We start from the raw sequence: 20,262 nt of genomic DNA, 5'->3' as shown, positions 1-20,262 counted from the left end.
TTGAATTGGCCTCGTTAGCACTGACGCCCCCACTTGGTGAGGCAACTCATCTTTTCATGTACTGTAATATTTATACTGCTTTCTGTATTTTTCACTCCATGCATCTGATGAAGTGGGTTTTAGCCCACGAAAGCTTATGCCCAAATTAATTTGTTAGTCTCTAAGGTGCCACTACGACTCCTTGTTGTATTTATATTCTGAATACACATTTCCAACCAGCTGTGCACCCACTTATAGCAGGCTCACCTAGGCTCTACTTCCCTAGTTTACTTATGAAAAGGTCATGTGAGACCGTACCAAAATCCTTACAAAAGTCAAGATACATCATAACTATTGCTTTGCCCCAATCCACAAGCCTTGTTACGCTGCCAGCGAAGAATATTAGGTGGGTTTGACATGATTTGTTCTTGACAAATCCATGATGACTGTTACTTATCACCTTATTCTCTTCTAGGGCAGAGGTTCTCAAACTGTGGTCCACGAGCTCCATTCAGGTGGTCTGCGGATAGTTCCTTCTAAGGTGCGTGCCTGGGCAGCCACACACAAGACAATGAAGGGCCACCCACCTAATTAGTGGAGCCGTGAAGGTGCCTGGACCCTGGAAAGGACACATAGATTAGAGTTGGAAGAGACCTCAGGAGGTCATCTAGTCCAACTCCCTGCTCAAATCAGGACCAGCCCCAACTAAATCACCCCAGCCACGGCTTTGTCAAGCCAGGCCTTAAAAACCTCTAAGGATGGAGATTCTACCACCTCCCTAGGTTACCCATTCCAGTGCTTCACCACCCTCCTAGTGAAATAGTTTTTCCAAATATCCAACCTAGACCTCCTCCACTGTACCTTGAGACCATTGCTCCTTGCTCTGTCATCTGCCACCGCTGAGAACACCCCTTCCCTCAATCTGCTGGCGATGCTTCTAGTAATTCAGCCCAATATGCCGTTAGCCTTCTTGGCAACAAGGGTACACTGTTGACTCATATCCAACTATTCTCAGTAAGTGCCCAATCAAGAAACACTTAAATTAACAATGGACTTTGAGAGAATCAGAGAATCATAGAATATCAGGGTTGGAAGGGACCTCAGGAGGTCATCTAGTCCAACCCCCTGCTCAAAGCAGGACCAATCCCCAATTAAATCATCCCAGCCAGGGCTTTGTCAAGCCTGACCTTAAAAACTTCTAAGGAAGGAGATTCTACCACCTCCCTAGGTAACGCATTCCAGTGTTTCACCACCCTCCTAGTGAAAAAGTTTTTCCTAATATCCAACCTAAACCTCCCCCACTGCAACTTGAGACCATTACTCCTTGTCCTGTCTTGTGTTTTGTTTTGTTTTATTTTGCTTGGTAACTTACTTTGTTCTCTCTGTTATTACTTGGAACCATCTAAATCCTACTTTTTACATTTAATAAAATAATGTTTTACTTATTAATTAACCCAGAGCAAGCAATTAACTCCTGGGGGAGCAAACAGCTGTGTATATCTCTGTATCAGTGTTATAGAGGGCAAACAATTTATGAGTTTATCCTGTATAAGCTTTATATAGAGTAAAACAGATTTATTTGGGGTTTGGATCCCATTGGGAACTAGGTATCTGGGTGTTGGAGACAGGAGTGCTTCTTAAGCTGTTTTCAGTTAAGCCTGTAGCTTTTGGGGAATGTGGTTCAGACCTGGGTCTGTGTTTGTAGCAGGCTAGCGTGTCTGGCACAACTAGGCAAGGTACTGAAGTCCTAAGCTACCAGGGAAAATGGACTCAGAGGTAGTCCCAGAACACTAGGTGGCAGTGTCTGTGACCAAACCCATCACAGAGTACTACAGCTTTTTCCACATCATCTGTCACTACGTTGCATCCCCCATTCAGTAAGGATTCCACACATTCCCTGACCTTCTTCTTGTTGCTAACACACCTGTAGAAACTCTTCTGGTTACTCTTCACATCCCTTGCTAATTGCAACTCCAATTGTGCTTTGGCCTTCCTGCTTACACCCCGGCATGTTCGAGCAATATTTTTATTCTTCTCCCAAGTCATCTGTCCAACTTTCCTCTTTTTGTAAACTTCCTTTTTGTGTTTAAGCTCACCGAAGAGTTCTCTGTAAGCCAAGCTGGTCATCTGCCATATTTGCTATTCTTTCTGCACATCGGGATGGTTTGTCCCTGTGCTCTCAATAAGGCTTCTTTAAAATACAGCCAGCTCTCCTGGATTCCTTTCCCCCTCATATTAGCCTCCATGGGGATCTGCCCATCAGTTCCCTGAGGGAGCCAAAGTCTGGTTTTCTGAAGTCCAGGGTCCGTATTCTGCTGCTCTCCTTTCTTCCTTTTGTCAGGATTCTGAACTCAACCATCTCATGATCACTGCTGCCCTGGTTGCTATCCACTTCTACTTCCCCTACCAATTCTTCCATGTTTGTGAGCAGCAGGTCAAGTGGAACAAAGCCCCAAGTTGGTTTTTCCAGCACTTGCACCAGGAAGTTGTCCCCAACACTCTCAAAAAATTTCCTGGATTGTCTGTGCACTGCTGTATTGCTCTCCCAGCAGATGTCAGGGTGATTGAAGTCCTCCATGAGAACCACGGCCTGTAATCTGGAAACTTCTGTTAGTTGTCCGAAGAAAGCCTGGTTTACCTCATCCTCCTGGTCTGCTGGTCTATAGCAGACGACTACCATGACATCACCCTTGTTGCTCTCGCCTCTAAACTTAACCCAAAGACTCTCAATAGGCTTTTCTCCAGTTTCATAGTGGAGCTCCAAGGAATCATACTGCTCTCTTACACACAGTGCAACTCATAGCATCACATAGGAATTCTGTGGCAGAGGATGGGATAAAATCCAGTTCTCTAGAGCAGCATTCAGCTCCCTTAACCATGATATCATCCTTTTTCTTCCTGCAATACTCTGCCTCATTCATCAAACACCTTCCAACCTGGCTAACAAAGGAATCCAGGGTCCTACTCTCAACAGCTAGCTAGCTAGCTGTGGTAGTAACTGATTTTTCAGCTTGCAGCCAGTTAAATGTGTGTTTTTGTTTTGGATCAAACGGAATCTAAATATTGCACAAAAAACAAAAAAAAAACCCCAACAACCTTCCAGTCAATTAAAAAAAAAATCCATTTCAGGTTGAACGAAAGGCAAACTGAAAAAAACAATTCCATCTATTATATTGACACCCACTTGTATAATCAATAAGGCTTGAACCTTTATATCCACCACACAGACTTCTGCCATGTCAGCTAACAGAGTAACTGATAAAAGCAGTAGGTTGCCAACCTCTATGTGGACCAGCACTAGAATAGAATGGACCACTTTTCCATATTTGCTGGTAGCAGAGGAATAGTGAGACTCAGGGATCTTTGGTTCTATTCGAGGCTCAGGTGAGGGTGGGGGGGAGTCTTTGTGCTCATTCTCCCCAAGTTTGACCCCTTCTTCCCCCATCCCCTCCAACTAGTCACTGTCCAAGTCCTGTCTCTTCCCACCCCTTTCCATCCCAGTCCTTTTCATCTCACCTAGCCAGTCACAATCTCGATTCCGCAGGCCAAATCTCTTTGCATAGGAAAACTTAGTCTCACCCTTCAGTACTAGTTTGAACCTGCAAGTGATTCATGCCCCATGCTGCAGAGGAAGGCCAAAAAAATCCCCAGGATCTCTGCCAATCTTCCCCAGGGGGAAAATCCTATCTGACTCCAAATACGGCCTCCAAGTCGATACCTGGGAAAGAATTCTCTCTAGTAACTCAAAGCTCTCCCCATCAAGCATCCTGTCTCCGGCGGTTGGGGATTTTTGCTACTGGCAGTCGCCAAAGGGCCACATGCCATTGTAGGCAGTCCCTTACCACCATCCCATCCATAAACAGGCCGAAATCGTAAGGAATCAGCAAAGCTTGCTGGTTCGTGATCCTGATCTGTAAACCTTTGAAATAAAGTTTCCTGCCAAACAGATTTAGTTTTTTTGCTTCCTTTTCTTTTGGAGAAGAGGCCTAATGTCCTTGCCTCTCCTTTTCACTGGAGGCCACGACCACCAGGGAGCTGGATGGTTGTTCAAGTGTTCAAATCCCTGTGAATGGACATAATCTCTCTTCTTCTCCACCCTTTCGGCAGTGGGAGGCAAAAAAAAGGGGGCCTGCCATAAAATCTTGACAAGCTCCAGGATAACCTCATTAATGAGGAGAGCTATCTTAGATGGTCCTGCAGAGGCTAAAATGTCCACAAGCCTGTGTGACCTTTCTTGTATATCTTCTGGCTGGATATCTAGAGCAGCAGCCACTCTCCTCAACAAGTTCTGATGAGCTCTAAAATGAACAGGAGGGGAAGAGGTACATTCAGCCACTACTGCCTCATCAGGAGACAACGAAGAAGAGGTTAAAGGTTGTTGAGGATGTCCATCCTCCAATTCATCTACAAGAGAGTTCCGTGCACTGTGCTCCACATGCGCACTACCAATTTCAATACCAGGGGAAGAAAGACTGTGACCTTCCTGCAGATGATCCTGGACCTTGGCTGACACTGAAGCGTGGGAAGGGACAAGAGGATCTGGAATGTGTGGGAAGCCCCAAGGGGTCCAGAAGAGCCACTGGCACAGAGGTGGGACCCAGTTCCAGGTAGGTCACTGATTCTTATAATGCTGAGCCTGTGGACTGTAGCATGGAGGGCAGACATCGCACTGGGGTTTCTGGGCATCTTCAGGTCAGGACACAAAGGATCTGATTTCCGAGTCTGATAAGGAGTCCACTTTCTCCAGCCATGGGGGAACTGAACCCGTTGGTACCAAGAAGAAAAGTTCTGAACCTGGAGAATTGGGTACTGGTGAAATCATCACTGGCTTGCCTCTAGTTGCAATCCTATGCAGAGGTACCACAAGAGTAGAACTGGCTGGTACCGAATGGTGCTCTGGGGCTGAACCTGGGACCACAGGAGCATGAGGTTCAAATACAGGTAACATGCCACACTCTTGAATCATGGAAGAAGTTGGTACCACCAAATTAAGCAATGATCTGGCTGTTTCGAAAACCTTTGGTGTTTACAGCACCGGAAAGGGCTCCTGAATGCAGTTCCAAGATGTGTGCCAATCCTTTGGGGATTGGTCTCAATGGACACTTCCTGGGTTCTGCAGTCATCAATCCCTCCTGGCTCACAGAACATCTTGCGGATGCAACTTTTGTAAGCGCCCCTCTGAGTCCTTGTGAAAAAAGGACTGTCCTCGTGACAGACTGGACTTTTACATAGAGTACTTCCGCAGACGTGCACAGGCTGAAATTGTGAACAAACAGAATCACTTATCTCATAACCTCAGCCGTACAGAACGCAATGCCATCCACAGCCTCAGAAACAACTCTGACATTATAATCAAAGAGGCTGACAAAGGAGGTGCTGTAGTCATCATGGACTGGTCAGATTATGAACAGGAGGCTGCCAGGCAACTCTCTAATACCACATTCTAGAAGCCACTATCCTCCGATTCCACTGAGGAGTACCAAAAGAAACTACACCATCTACTCAAAAAACTCCCTGCTGCAGCATGAAACAAATCTACACAGACACAACCCTAGAGCCCTGACCAGGGGTATTCTATCTGCTACCCAAGATCCATAAACCTGGAAATCCTGGATGCCCCATCATCTCAGGCATTGGCACTCTTATAGCAGGATTATCTGGCTATTTGGACTCTCTCCTCAGACCCTACACTACCAGCACTCCTAGCTATCTTCGAGACACCACCAACTTCCTGAGGAAACTATAATGCATTGGTGATCTTCCTGAAAACACCATCCTGGCCACCATGGATGTAGAAGCTCTTTACACCAATATTCCACATGAGGATGGATGACAAGTTGTCAGGAACAGTATCCCTGATGCGGCCACAGCACACCTGGTGGCTGAGCTTTGTGACTTTGTCCTCACCCACAGCCATTTCAGATTTGGGGACAATCTATACCTTCAAGTCAGCGGCACTGCTATACGTACCTGCATGGCCCTAGTGCCCCTCCTCTGCTTGCGCTACATTGATGACATCATCATATGGCCCAACGGGAAGGAGGCCCTTGAAGAATTTCACATGGATTTCAACAATTTCCACCCCACCATCAACCTCAGCCTGGACAAGTCCACACAAGAGATCCATTTCCTGGACACAACAGTGCAAATAAGTGATGGTCACATAAACAGCACCCTATACCGGAAACCTACTAACCGCTATTCTTACCTACTTGCCTCCAGCTTCCATCCAAGACACATCACATGATCCATTGTCTACAGCCAAGCTGTAAGATACAACCACATTTGCTCCAGTCCCTCAGACAGAGACAAACACCTACAAGATCTTTATCAAGAATTCTTAAAATTACAATACCCACCTGGGGAAGTGAGGAAACAGACTGACAGAGCGAGACAGGTACCCAGAAGTCACCTACTACAGGATAGGCCCAATAAGGAAAATAACAGAACACTGCTGGACATCATGTAGAGCCCCCAGCTAAAACCTCTCCAGTACATCATCAACGATTTACAACCTATCCTGGAAAACGATCCCTCACAGACCTTGGGAGACAGGCCAGTCCTCGCTTACAGAGACAGTCTCCCAGCCTGAAGCAAATACTCACCAGCAACTACACACCACACCACAGAAACACTAACCTAGGAACCAATCTCTGTAACAAACCCCATTGCCTACTCTGTCCCCGTATCTACTTTTGCGACACCATCAGAGGACCCAACCACACCAGCCACACCATCAGGGGCTCATTCACCTGCACATCTACTAATATGATATGTGCCATCATGTGCCAGCAATGCCCCTCTGCCGTGTACAGTGGCCAAACTGGAAAGTCTCTATGTAAAAAAAATAAATGGACACAAATCAGACATTAGGAATGGTAACATACAAAAGTCAGTAGGAGAACACTTCAATCTCCCTGGACATTCAATAACAGATTTAAAAGTAGCCATCCTTCAACAAAAAAACTTCAAAGACAGACTTAAAAGAGAAACTGCAGAGCTACAATTTATTTGAAAACTTAACACCATTAATTTGGGCCTGAATAGGGACTGGGAGTGGCTGGCTCACTACAAAAGCAATTTTCCCTCTCTTGGTATTGACACCTCCACATCTACCCTGACTGAATTGGCCTGGTTATCACTGGTTCTCCACTTGTAAGGTAACTCCCTCCTCTTCATTTGCCAGTATATCTATGCCTGGATCTGTAATTTTCACTCCATGCATCTGAAGAAGTGGTTTTTTAACCTACGAAAGCTTATGCCCAAATAAATCTGTTAGTCTTTAAGGTGCCACCGGACTCCTCGTTGTTTTTGTAGATACAGACTAACATGGCTACCCCTCTGATACTTGAGTCCCTGTGAACACTCAATGCCTTCCTCTCCGAGGGTGTCAGTACAGAGTCCTTAGGAGACTTACACAGTCTTTTCTTAGGCACCAGTAATGCAGATCTGCCTGAAGACTCTGTTAGATGTGCTCAGTATCTGTTCTGAGTAGGAGGGTTCCAACAGTGGATGAAATACAGACACCATGAGCAGGTACTTGAGTATGGCAGTCCTATCCTTTTCCAATGGGGTTTGAACCCTCTGCGAATATGACATTTATCACTTCCATTCACCTCTCCCTGACACTTACGGCAGCTGGGGTCTGGGTCACTCACTGGCATAGATCTGTTACATAAATGACAGGCCTTGAAGCCCGGAAAATGGGGCATCATTCTGGTACCCAACCAGGCACCAGGGACGCTACCCTAAAAAGACAGTATTCTAAACTTAATCCTGTAACTAATTATTTACAGATATACTATACAAGACTACAAACTAATGCTATCAGTACTATTTACACTAAGGGAGGAAGATGTGAAGAAACAAAGATCACATCTCTAACAACAACTGTCACTGGCGGTAGGAAGAAACTAAGCGGGGTCGAGGGCAGTGTGGCCCTTTATGCCTGCATGCAGCGGTGTGAGGCACCACAGAGCACTCACACTGCCCAGATGGGTACCACTTTGAGAAAAATCTCCCAACAACTGTGAATGAGGTGCACTCACACCCACAGTGGAATGTACATGTGCAACCACTTGAAGACCTTATTTTTCACAGAAATCAACAGAAGCAATAACAGACTCTGAATGTAGATTTTGGGCAAGAGATAATTTATATATATCCACATCATGTATGTGATGGTGACTGCCATATGATGAATCTGGGCCTCACACATCTTTTGACTACCTTATCTGCCCTTTACTCATTGAATCAGCTACCTGAAACTTTGTGGAATTATGAACAGGAGCATCCTATCTGCAAAGGAAAGCTCCTCAGCTTTTCAACTGATAAAATTAGGAGACTTAACACAATGGACTTTCAAACAGTGACATGTTTAGGTATGTACAGTTATTTGGCGTTATTTTTAGTAGATACTTTACAGTTTCTATATAATTGGACACATGGAGTGAGATTATCTGCCGGGCCTTTGAGATACCCAGCACCGAGCTGGCAGTCCAGGAGAAGGAGTGTTTGGGTGAGTAGCTTGATCAAAGTTAGCACATACATGTCTACCTGAGGCAAAAATTTCACCCAGGGCTACAGTGTAGATTTACACTAAGAGTACTATGCTGAAAAAGAAGAACATAGGGACAAGGATAAGATGTGGGGAATGAAGATTATCCAAAACCAGGATCTCGCATCTGGATCTGCTACCTGAACTACTGTACCATGCCATTGCAAAATCTGATTGACTTCAATGGGACTCCACACAGATGCAGAAGTCTGCACTAGCAGAACTTGATGCAGGACTGGGACATAATTCTGAAGTTCTTGGACATCATCAAGCAACAAAATAAAGTAATACACAGTAAAATGCAATTTTAAAAGTAGTATTTAGCCTGAAAACAAAACCCCTAGATAAATATTTATCTTCAGAGTCTCAGCTTTTTCCATTAATTTCAATGCAGAAGTACGTGTTCTCATCCTAATTTCTAAGACGTCCAACTTGTTAAGAAGAAACTAGCATCCTACATAAAGTACATTTTGACATTTTTCTGAACTACAATTTGTTTTTTAAAGAAAAATTATACTTTTGGGGTATGTGTCTCATTTAAAAAAAAAAAAAAAAGGTGGAATTTTCCTTTAGCTATTTTCTGAAGTATCCATTGCTAGGCATCTGAAGTCTGTGCAAATTTATAATTAAAAATATGTAAAACTGTATCCAACAACACAGACACCAAGCCACAACAATGAAACCAAAAGAAAATATTCCAAAATAAAAAAGGGCAAAATTAATAGTTGGTGCAAAAGAGATGCCAAGTGATTAAATGTAGTGATCCAAACAAAAAGGCCTTGTAAGGAGCCTTGAAGACAACAGAACAACTCTGGTGAGCACAACAGTTTGTGAGGCTGCTCCATAGACTCAAGAAGAAAAGCCTTATCCTGGCCCAATTCACACACAACCTTGGAACACAGAGGAAGGACAACCCCGTCAAACTCAATTGCCTCAGAGGGATATTGGAGAAAGAGATGGTCAGTCAGGCACATTGAGCCCAGGTTATGATGAAGGACTTGTTAAATGTTTTTTTTTAAACTAGTACCTTTCCATAAACAAATTTCAAAACTTCTGTCCAGGTGGACTGAAACTGAGTGCAGTCTGTCAGCTACAGAGGATGCTGAATATATTTTAATATTGATTTTGTTTTGTATGTGTAATAGAACACAGAATTCTGTAATCTGCAAAAATATCATTTACTGTAGTTAAATCTTCTACTATATCATTTCAAAACAACACGTTATACATTTCATTGTTTCTGCAGCTTCGGCGGTTAGGCCAATACTGGATACAGTCAGATCCATCTACTGTAGCTGTTTAAGGGTTATATGCACCTACACATATGGCAAAAAGTTAGTCTTACCAAGGTCATTATCTGCTTATCAATTCTTTTTTTTAAAAGAAACATTAAAGATACTTAAAGTAAAATCCTACTTTACATTTCTGAAAGTATACTCAGAATTGAGACTTTCTAAAATGAAGCCATGCATCTTCTAACATATGAAACAACAAATTTTAAACACCTACCTGAACCAACTGGAGATGATCCAACACTAAGACTTTGTAAACTTCCATTCCTGAGCAATGTTGGGGACTTCTGAAGGCTAGAGCTTGTTGCACTTCCTGCAGCAGATGCCACAGATGATGTTGGAGAAGCAGAAGAAACTGACAGATGGGAAATACTCTCCTGACTTTTATTCCCTTTGGGCCTACCAGGCCCATGTTTATTTTGTTTATTTCCTTTCCGTTTCTTTTCTATTACAGTCTCTTCTTCTATCCCAGAAGTTTGGACTCGCTTGTATCCTGTTGAAGTAAGGCTTGTATTACCTAAGTCTCCAGGTGAGCTGTCAAAGTTTTTAGACTGGGAAACAACGGCTGAGGTTGAAGGGAGAACAATTAAGGAACTAAAACAATTCACACTCCCTTCCTGGTTTCCCATCTCTCCTTTATGTACATCTTTGGTTGACAAAGTTTGCTGGGCATGAGTGTAACTGTCATTACGCAAATCTGATTCGGTAAAACTCAAAAAATCGTGGGGAGATTGAACTGAACTTCCAGAAGATGATTTTACACTGCCAGGAGTCCCCAAAAAACTGCCTGTAGAAAGAAGGAAAGACCAGGATTTAATTTTTTAATTATGATTACTTTTATTTTTTTAAAAATAAAATGCTCCTATCACTATTAAAACTGTTCAAGAAGCTGGATATTCTAGGTCCCTTCTGAAACACAGACAAGCCCTAAAGTGGTAAAGCTATGTGAAGAGTTGGTCTGTGGCAAGAGAGGTATATCTTTACCTTGCATTAGACAGCTGTGCACTAACTGTTTGTGTAGACCCTGCTTCTGCACACTAAGAGTTCCCTGGTGCACTTTAATCTACTCCACTTTCCAACAGGAGTAGATGGAGTGCGCTACAAAATTTCTATTGTGCAGAACCAGAGTCCACACAGGTAATGAGTGCGTGGCAGTCTAGTGCAAGATAGATTTATACCCTAGCTTGCTACAATCTGTTTGTATAGACAAGCCCTAAATTTGTAATGTAATTTTTAAACATTTAATTTGGATTCATTATTTCTACTGTGTTTGCTTCTTAGTTTTTCACTCAGTTGGGTCTGATTCTTAGTCACCTCAATCCTGCGCTTGGGACGGGGATGGAGAGGGAAGGAGAAAGTGAGTGGAAAAGATGGACAAAAGTGGCTTATAAGCCCCCTCTAATGACCCCTATATTCTAGGATCATTCTGGGCTCTGGTGTAAGTTAAAGCACATTGCTCTAACTTACCTTCTGCTTTGTATGTCCCCCAAGATATAAAGAAGCCCTATGGCACAGTGTGCACCAGCCACATACCCAACATGCCCACACTCTGTCCTTGACATGCCCCCTCTGCCAGGGTTCTGAAGTAGGGCTATGCGTACAGCACTTGCACCCAGTCCTACACTGGCTGTGGAGGCCCTCTTCACAAGGGGTATTTTTCAGGCAGATGTATAAGGGAGCACTTTAAGCCCTTTCATACTTTAGGAACACCATAAAAAGGCCTTTATGCAATTGAGAATCATGCCCCCTCACTTTCTACTTCTTGTGCACTAGCACAATACTGAAATTACTGGGTTGCAAATATACAGAGGAATGCTTAAGAAGTCCAAATACAAATGTGTTTTCACTGAAATTCAGTAAGTATTTCTTTAGATTTTTTTAAAGTTAGTCAATTTTTTCAAAACCTATGGGGCATAATTATCTGCATGTCAGTGTTCTTTTAAGAATACATTTAGAATTCCTTTGACTCTACACAAAGTGTGTATAGAGAAAGTCACAAATTACATTTTGGGAAACTGATAAAAGCTCTTTATCAACAAAAGTCATATTTTAATGTTATTACTCCATTATAGTAAACACAGATTAATAATCTGTTTAAAATACATAATTTACATTACATCAGTGATTTTAAGACAACTGCAATTTTGCTACTCCATTAGCATCTACATAAAGAGGTTTTCCATCATCAATCCTGACCCATCACCATCTGTCTTTCTTCTATACTTTTGTTTTTACAGCTGGTATAAATAGCACACTGATGCATTAAATACTTTTAAACTACAGAGCACTTCAGGAACAACTAGTATTCCTAACCAATATGGTACCTTAAACACTAAACATCAACTAGCTTGACTAGCGGGAAATAATGCTTTAAACTCTCTCTGTTTAACAGCACTCTATTGCCCTTCTTGGCATCTATTTTTCTTTCACTGTCTTGGGCTCTGTGATTTTTAAGACATAATACAATGAAAATCTAAACAAAACATTACTTATACTTTCTGATACCTCAATACAACGAATTGATAGTGTTTGGATTATTTTAGCATGCAGAATGCAAACTGAAGACATTGTTTAAAAAAGTATAAGCGTATGGGAGGAATGACTACCCAGAAGATTTGCAATTAAGAATTCAATCCTGCAAACGGTAGTCATGCAAGCAGCCCTACTGGCTCCAATAAGACTACCCACAGGTATCAAGGACAAGTCTGAAAAGGGTTGCAAATCCATCCCTAATTTTGCCATTAGGAAAAGAGTCTTAGTTACAAAAGAACATTTGCATTGACCTGTTTTCAAACACTTAGTATACACTTCCACAAGAATGTAAAGGGAACTCGCAGGTTTCACAGAGGTAGTATAAGTTACAATGGTTTCCCAACAAATTTTTTCAAAACAAAGGCTGTATTTTAATGCATACTTTTACAGCACTTTTGTTTGAAAGAAAGCTTCCCCTTTTTTAATTTGTTTAGTACTAGAGTTATATATGTGTAAAAATTACCACATGTTGGGAACAAGCAGAAAGAACTCTCATTAACATTAGTGAGACACAAGGGCATCTCATGGCAGAACAGACTCCCAACATCTTAAAAATGTCTCAGTCAAAACAGTCATTTGATGCATCTTTACTGTTTGCTCTCAAGACAAAATTTGTTGGGCCCAGTTTTGACTCAAAAAGCAGGGGAGATCATTTAAATCCAAAATGACTCCTTCAAAAGATATGATATTATGGATTGAACTTGTATGCTGTTTTTAAATAAACTGCACAAAATAAGCAAATTTAAAAAAAATAATAATTTTCATGTGCATAATAAAAGTTCTCAACTATCATCTTCTTTAAGTAAGAAATGATCTCTTTCAATATAAGATTCCAATAATCAATTTTTGAAGTCTTATTCAAGAATGTAAATAAAACACCCCCTCAAAGCAATCTGCAAATGATACACTACACACGCGTGCACACAATAACAACCAGTTAAAAACAAACAAACATTAAATAAGATGTAAAATCCATATTCCAGGGTCATCATCCTGATATTCACAACACTGGAAGTTTCAGAATGAACATAATTCGTCTTTAAAATGCAGGATTTGTGGGTTTACACCCCACAGATTAACAGATTTGTATAACAAATTTTTATTAATAAAAAATGTAAAAACTATTATGGATTCTTATTACTCTACCTGGCCACCACAAACTATCCTCCAGACAGACCAGAAATAGTGCATGTGTTTTTGGTTGGGGTTTTTTGGGGTGAGGGGAAAGGGGCGGGTTTTTGGTGCTGCTATTTTAAAGATACCAGTAATGGCTCTAGAAAGCTATTTTAGAATGTCAGAAATATACAAAAATCACCAAAATATGTATAATATACATACATCCCCAAAAACATTATATACCCAATAGATTTGAATGATGTAAAAATTAAAATGTGTATTTATATTCTTGAAGGCATGTTGTGGACTCAAAAAAAGCTTCATAAGACAAGTTTCAGTCTATCTTGAAAATAATCATTTCGGACACAAATTATACATGTTTTTAAGGTACATAAAATACAAACAGAAGTTTGTTCAGATTTATTTTTACACTCAGCAATGTAAAATTAGTATTATTAAAGATGAGTGGGGTTTTTTAAATGCCTCCTATACTCAGACCTTATATGCCAAATTTCAGCATTGAGCAAATCTGCCAGCAGATTTACAAATTGCCAAAAACAGAAATGTCAAGTGAAAACTAAACTTAAATGGGCATAAACTGCCTTTTCCTGTAAAAACAGAACATACACATAGCATACATAAAAGAGACAGGCATCTCTTTTTCTGAAAAGAAAGTAATCAGCAAAAGATGTAACAAGCATTTAATGATTTCAAATAACCAAACTTTCCTATCATTATTCTGGATGATGGGTAAATGATTTTTTAAATGTAAGTATGGAAGATTTCTATCTACCTGTTTACTCGTAGGTCATCATGGAAACAGTATTATTGCTATTATTAATACCTGGCTGAAAAGGACTAGCAGCTGACACGGTTGTTCCTGGATTTCTTCCACCACCAGGCTTTCTTCCCCTCTGACCTGAGCTGTGACCTGCAGATTTCTTCCCTTTGCTCTCTGACCCTCTAGCCTCTGAAGCATCTTTTCCACTTGAAGTATGTGCAGAGACTTCCTGGAAATTTGCATTTGTAAATCGAGCTGTGGTATCTTCCAACCGCTTCAAGGAGCCTGGCATAGAATTGTTGCTAGTGCTTGTGTAAGTCTAACATTTCGATTAAGAGAAAATAAGTTAAAAAGGAGACAGTTAGACCACAAAAAAACTGTACATCAACCAATAAAAAAAGTTAGTGGAAGAGAGAGAAACATTTGAGTAACCTAACATTAAAGAAAACATTAACATTCTTTCTTTTTAGTTTCACAAGTTAGTAGTCACTTTTTAAAGAATTTTTTGAAACGTTTAATCTTATGTTATGATAGCACCATAAAAAGAAAGAACAGAAAGTCAGTTACTAATATGTAATTTTTCTGATCAGATATAGTGCCAGCTGTCAGTTCAGTTAGCAATCAGATTGCAGCAATGTACGTGCTGACATATCCACTATATTTATCAAAACACAAATAGTAACACTACTAGCTCTACCTATCAAAATAATGGCAATTTCTCCCGAAACTTTAGCAAGCTCGTGAAACATACTGTATAATCAGAAAACCTACAGTTTTATGATGATGACACCAATCCTGCAGATTGCATACATACTTAATTTCATACAGTTAGTAGTCCCACTGTCCTCAGCGGGATTGCTCAAAGTGTATGAAGTTAAACATAAGTGTAAGTCTTTGAAAGAATGGGTCTAAAAAACAGCTTAATGATACAGAAAATGTTTATATTTTGGGGTTGGATGGGAGTCTCTGGATTACTTTCCAGAATGCCAAGACTATTTTCAACTGCAAATGCGTAACAAGAATTCTATCACATTAAAAGGGAGATTTGAAATACTTTGAAAAAAGTTATTTATATTTTACAGTTTTATATTAATAGATACACATACTATAATAATATTACATTAAACACACATGCACACAGTTTTTTCATACAAGTTAATAGAAGATGTCATTTAATTTTTTTGGTAACTTTAAGATATGAATTTAAACTGATTGTCATAATCACACATTTTCTGGTCTATTCTTAGTTTTATAAGAAATAAATAAGAGTTTGGGAGAAATGCTTATTAGGCAAAATTCGGAGTGTTTATGTAATGATTATTCAGATGTAGAAGTTACTTTGAAGAAATTGTTGGATTGTTAATATAACATGATTAAACTATATAAGCTTGGCTGTGTGATTTTTGGCAAAAATGTTAGAATAGTAGTCAATTATAACAATTTTGATAACTGAGTGAAATTCTGACTCCATTGAAATCAATGGCAAAGCTCCCATTCAATATCTATAAATATGTTGAGTTTCTCTGGTATTTCTATGAATTAGTTAATATTGTATGGATTATTTTATTAAGGTATTGTGAGGCCTTTTGCTGGTAGTGATATTTTAAAAAAGCTTTTTTGTGATGATATAATTTATGTATGCTAAAATGAAAAAAATACAAATATAATGATATTAAATAACTCCATAAAGTCTTTAGAAATTAATAAAGATGAAGGATTTTAATATGCTATGGAAAAAAATATGAGGAAAAGGAGTGACATTATTCAGCAGTTATATTTTACTAAACTGAGCAGACATAAAATTACACAAAACACTAATTTGCATTCTGATTGGTAGAAAACCTCCTAAATGTTAAATACCGGTTAAACTAACAGATCTTTGTTTAAATATTTTATATCAGTATTAAACAGTACATTTTTCTTTCTGATTCTTCAATCATTATTCAGGCTCTGAGATTGAGGACAGCACTAAAATGTCTTTACATCTATCCCTACTAAGAAAAACATTTACACATGTGCTGCTTAAATCCCATTAAAACTATTCTATAAAAGGATGCTTTCCTGAATTGGGTCAATAGTACTATAAACGTTATTTTATTATCTTTCACATTGTGCTTTGATATAACTGACATGAAAAATTATCTCACTTTTCACTAACACAACTACCACCAGACAGAAACTCAAAAAAAGTTAATTATAATAAAATTATCTGCTGTTTCAATACATTTCAGATTTTACAAGTTGGGGTATGCTACTCAAAATGTGAGATTTCAGGAAGCTGTACTGAGCAAAATGGGCCCACCTTTCAATCAGTAGGTTATTAGCATTCAGAAATATTTTTTTTATTTTAGAAAACTACCCTCTTCAGAAGCAATATATTCCCATGTTAATTTGTTTCATTCTAACTGTATTTTTTTCAAGTTTTCACAGTTCAGTGCAAACAATGTAAACCATGGCACAGAGCAGGGCACTACTTTTTTAAATTATTACCTACAAGTTTACCAACTGACTCTCAAAGTCATTTTAGTAAGAAATGAAATCCCGTTTGCATAGACCAATAGGATTCAAGCTGATTAAACTCCATGGCTTACTTTGGAAACATGAACCGTTTGCATGCTGGGCAGGTCAATTGGGAAACCACCCCAGCTCATTTTTCAATCATTTTTCCATTAGCTTGGGCTGGTCCTGAAGCTCTCCATCCCACTCACATGTGACCTATACGACCTAGTACAGGTCAAAAGCCATGTAAAGAAAACACATTGGTACTCTTCACTCATGTGTCAAGTGGGGGAGGGAGAGGAAACCGGGCAAGGGTACTGTAAATGGAAACATAATATGAACTCCCACTTAGAGGATCAAATTAGGTTTGGTCAGTTCCCCAGTGCCACTAAATGGAAAAGAAACTATAGTCACCCGGAAGTTTAAAGCTGCTACTTTGCTCCATTCCAACTCTAAGCATACATATTATGTAATATTCTGATCCCCCTAAAGTCTGAAATTCTAGAAATCATATTGTCTTCATGTTAGCTAGACTCAGAAAAAGCAGCAAAATATGAAAAAAGCTATGCACTCATAAAGCTTGCTGTTGTTCTTTTGTCACTGTAGCAAATAAACAGCCATAATATGTAGTACAATAAACTTAAAAACACCCCACTATGCAACACTATTAAGTGAAACGCAATGCTAACATGCAAATTGCAACGTCATAGGAATAGATCTGCAAAGCAACCAATTGTATTAAAAACTATGCATATATCCCGATCAAAAGAGCCAACAAGTTTTAACTGATGATATTCTTTCTGGGAGAGAAGAATGGGAGTTAAATTTATGCCAGTCTGGTTAATTACTTTAAATAAAGGTAGGCAAAGTGGGGCTCTCCAAAACTGCTAACATGGCTTAGTTCAGAGCTGCAGAAAAATTTCATTTAGGATTTTCTGAATAGTATAGAATCATAGAAGATTACGGTTGGAAGACACCTCAGGAGGTTATCTAGTAGAGAGAGAAATAAACATGCATAACTACCAAATGAATGAGTCACCATAAAGAATGTCAGAACTACACTGGATGGCAGCACAGAACTAGCACAATGCTAGCAAAAGAAGGTAGCACAAACATATAGTTATGACAGACAGCATTCATCTGTAGTGACTCTACCCCACTCGACAAATACTTGTTTAGCCACAGCTGCTCCGAACTGTTATACTTATTATTTCTATTAGGCAGCACCTAAATGCCACAAAGAGAATGGGATTCCCATTGTGCTGGACAAACACATGGGTCTTGTCTTCACTGTCACAGTTGGCTTGAAATAGTGCACTCGAGCTACTGCAGCTCGAGTTAACCTAGCTTGAGTGAGAAGCTACCAAACTTCCAACCAAACTTCAAAATAACACTCGAGCTACAGAGTGATTTGATTAGCTGCTGACGAGATGTTGTAACTTGAGATACTGCATCCCTACTGCATTACAAAGCACCTGCATCACTGGAGATTCCATCCACCCCACCCCCACAGACTAGCTAGCTGGATCTTAAAGCACCACTTAACTCTAGCTACAGAATTTTGTGGGTGGATGGGAATCGAGTTATGGATAACATTCAAGTTATAACTAGACCTAACTATGCTGTGAAGAAATGCCCAAAGACATAGACCCAGATCCAACATGCTTACTGCTAATTAAAAAGGACAAAAAATAGACAAAGGGTGTGAGAAAGAGATCCAGTGAAACAGGCAAAGCGATCATGGTAATGGCAGGGACAAATTTTTATTCCAGTAATTTTCCAAACTGGGTTTGATGGGTTTTTATTTTGTTTTGTTTGAGGGGTGGGTAAGAGATGTTGGGATGAAAGGTAGTAGGTACAGGGTTGGTAGTTTTTTTGTTTGTTTGTTTAAAGATGTTTAACTCCTTAGGTCAAAGTCCATGTGTCCATACATGCTTGGTACAGCACAACAATAACTTTATTAATAACTCTTGCCAATACAAATTTCTTTTTAAAAAAAGCTTCTGTATTTAAAAGTTTTCAGCCACTGCCTCCTTACTTTTACAATTGTTTTAACCCTTCATTTATTTTACTTACTTTCATTTCCTACACTGGCCTATTTTCTGGTTTTTGTTTTAATTCTTGCCTATTAATTTTTCACTCTGCTTATTTCTAGATTTATTTTGTCTTAAACCTTGCTTATCTTTTATCTTTGCTTTTATACTTTTAATTTTCCAGTTTTATTCTTAACTTCTTTTTGAAAATCTATTTCCTGGCCATTACACATTCACCTCTTGATTTACACTCATTACAATCTGATATTGATTATTACAATGTGGAGGCAACACCACAATAGTTAAGATCTTATCTACACTAAGGCCCAGTCTACACTAAAAATTAGGTTAGCATAACTACGTCACTCAGGGATATGAAAAATCCACACCCCTGTGCAGCGTAGTTAAGCAAAACCAAGTCCCTGTGTAGACAGCGTTAGGTCCATGGGAGATGGATTACCTACGTCCGATGGGAGAATCCTTCCCAGCAGCATAGGCTGTATATGCACTGAGGTGCTACAGCAACGCAGCTGTGCCTCTATAGCATTTTAAGCATGGACAAGCTACTCTTGGGGGGATTCTGTGTGACTGTGTGCCCGCAGAAAATGCCCTTCTGCAGATTTCCTGTGTTTCCCTGCAGAAAATGGGGGAAGCTGCGCAGGGGGAGGGGAGGTAGATCATGGGCACAGTTTTTGGGACGGGGGATTGCCCCCTCCAAACAGAGCTGAGGCATTGGGGGGGGGGTTACACGGGGTTACATGCCACTGCACCCCTGGTTGTACAAGCGCAGAGCTGCCCAGCTGAAGGAAGCTGTCTCAGCTCTGCTGACTCTGCAGCTGAACGCCTCCTGGGTCCTAGTGCCAGTCATGCTCCCCTTTTGTGTGCTGGGAGCCTTCCTGTTTTCTATTCTGTGCAACTGTGAGTGCCCGCAGTGGGGCTGGGTAAGGAGGGGTCAGGGAAATGAGAAGTGAGGGGGTGGGGAGAAGAGGCAGTAGGGAAGGAAGGGGGGTGGAATAGGGCAGGAGGAGGTGAATGGAGAAGAAAAGGGTATAGGGGAATCGTGGGAGCCCGGCAGGCAGCGTCCCCTCGGCAGCAGCTGGGGCTCCCCCGTTAAGCAGGCCCATCGAACCCTCACCCTGACAAGCCCTATCCCTCTACACCTGGACCCCTCCAACAAACCCCCCATAACCAGACCCTCACCCCACTGATCCCCAACCAGCTGCACCCGGACCCCTCCACTGAGCCCCCCAGACCGCTCCCGCCAAGTCCCACCTCCCCATACCCTCTGTGCATCCAGATCTCCCACTGAGCCACCTGCACCCAGACTGCCCCACACAGAAACCTCTCACCCCACATCTGGATCCACACTAAGCCCCTCCACACTTGGATCCTCCTGGGCTGAGCCAGCCTGCCCACCCACACCTGGTGCAGAGGGCCAGGACCCCGGGGTGTTTCTGGGGCAGGCCCACCCCT

The 20,262-nt window shown here is 40.8% G+C and overlaps 1 protein-coding gene across 3 annotated transcripts in view; it reads right to left on the bottom strand.

Annotated features, from left to right (window-relative positions):
• Positions 1-20,262, bottom strand: part of MLLT10 (MLLT10 histone lysine methyltransferase DOT1L cofactor) — a 238,691-nt gene that overhangs the window by 79,960 nt on the left and 138,469 nt on the right. For all 3 annotated transcript variants that reach the window (XM_084621830.1, XM_084621831.1, XM_084621832.1), the window contains 2 exons: positions 14,321-14,576; positions 10,046-10,615 (listed from right to left, as the gene is read on the bottom strand). In XM_084621830.1, coding sequence (XP_084477956.1) covers positions 10,046-10,615; positions 14,321-14,576 — 826 coding nt within the window. The remainder of the gene's footprint in view (positions 1-10,045; positions 10,616-14,320; positions 14,577-20,262) is intronic.

The sequence above is a fragment of the Lepidochelys olivacea genome (assembly GCF_965140295.1).
Source record: "Lepidochelys olivacea isolate rLepOli2 genome assembly, chromosome: 2".
NCBI classification, from domain to species: Eukaryota; Metazoa; Chordata; order Testudines; family Cheloniidae; genus Lepidochelys; species Lepidochelys olivacea.
Note: the sequence above shows the minus strand (reverse complement) of the source record. Positions and strands in the feature narration are given on the sequence as shown.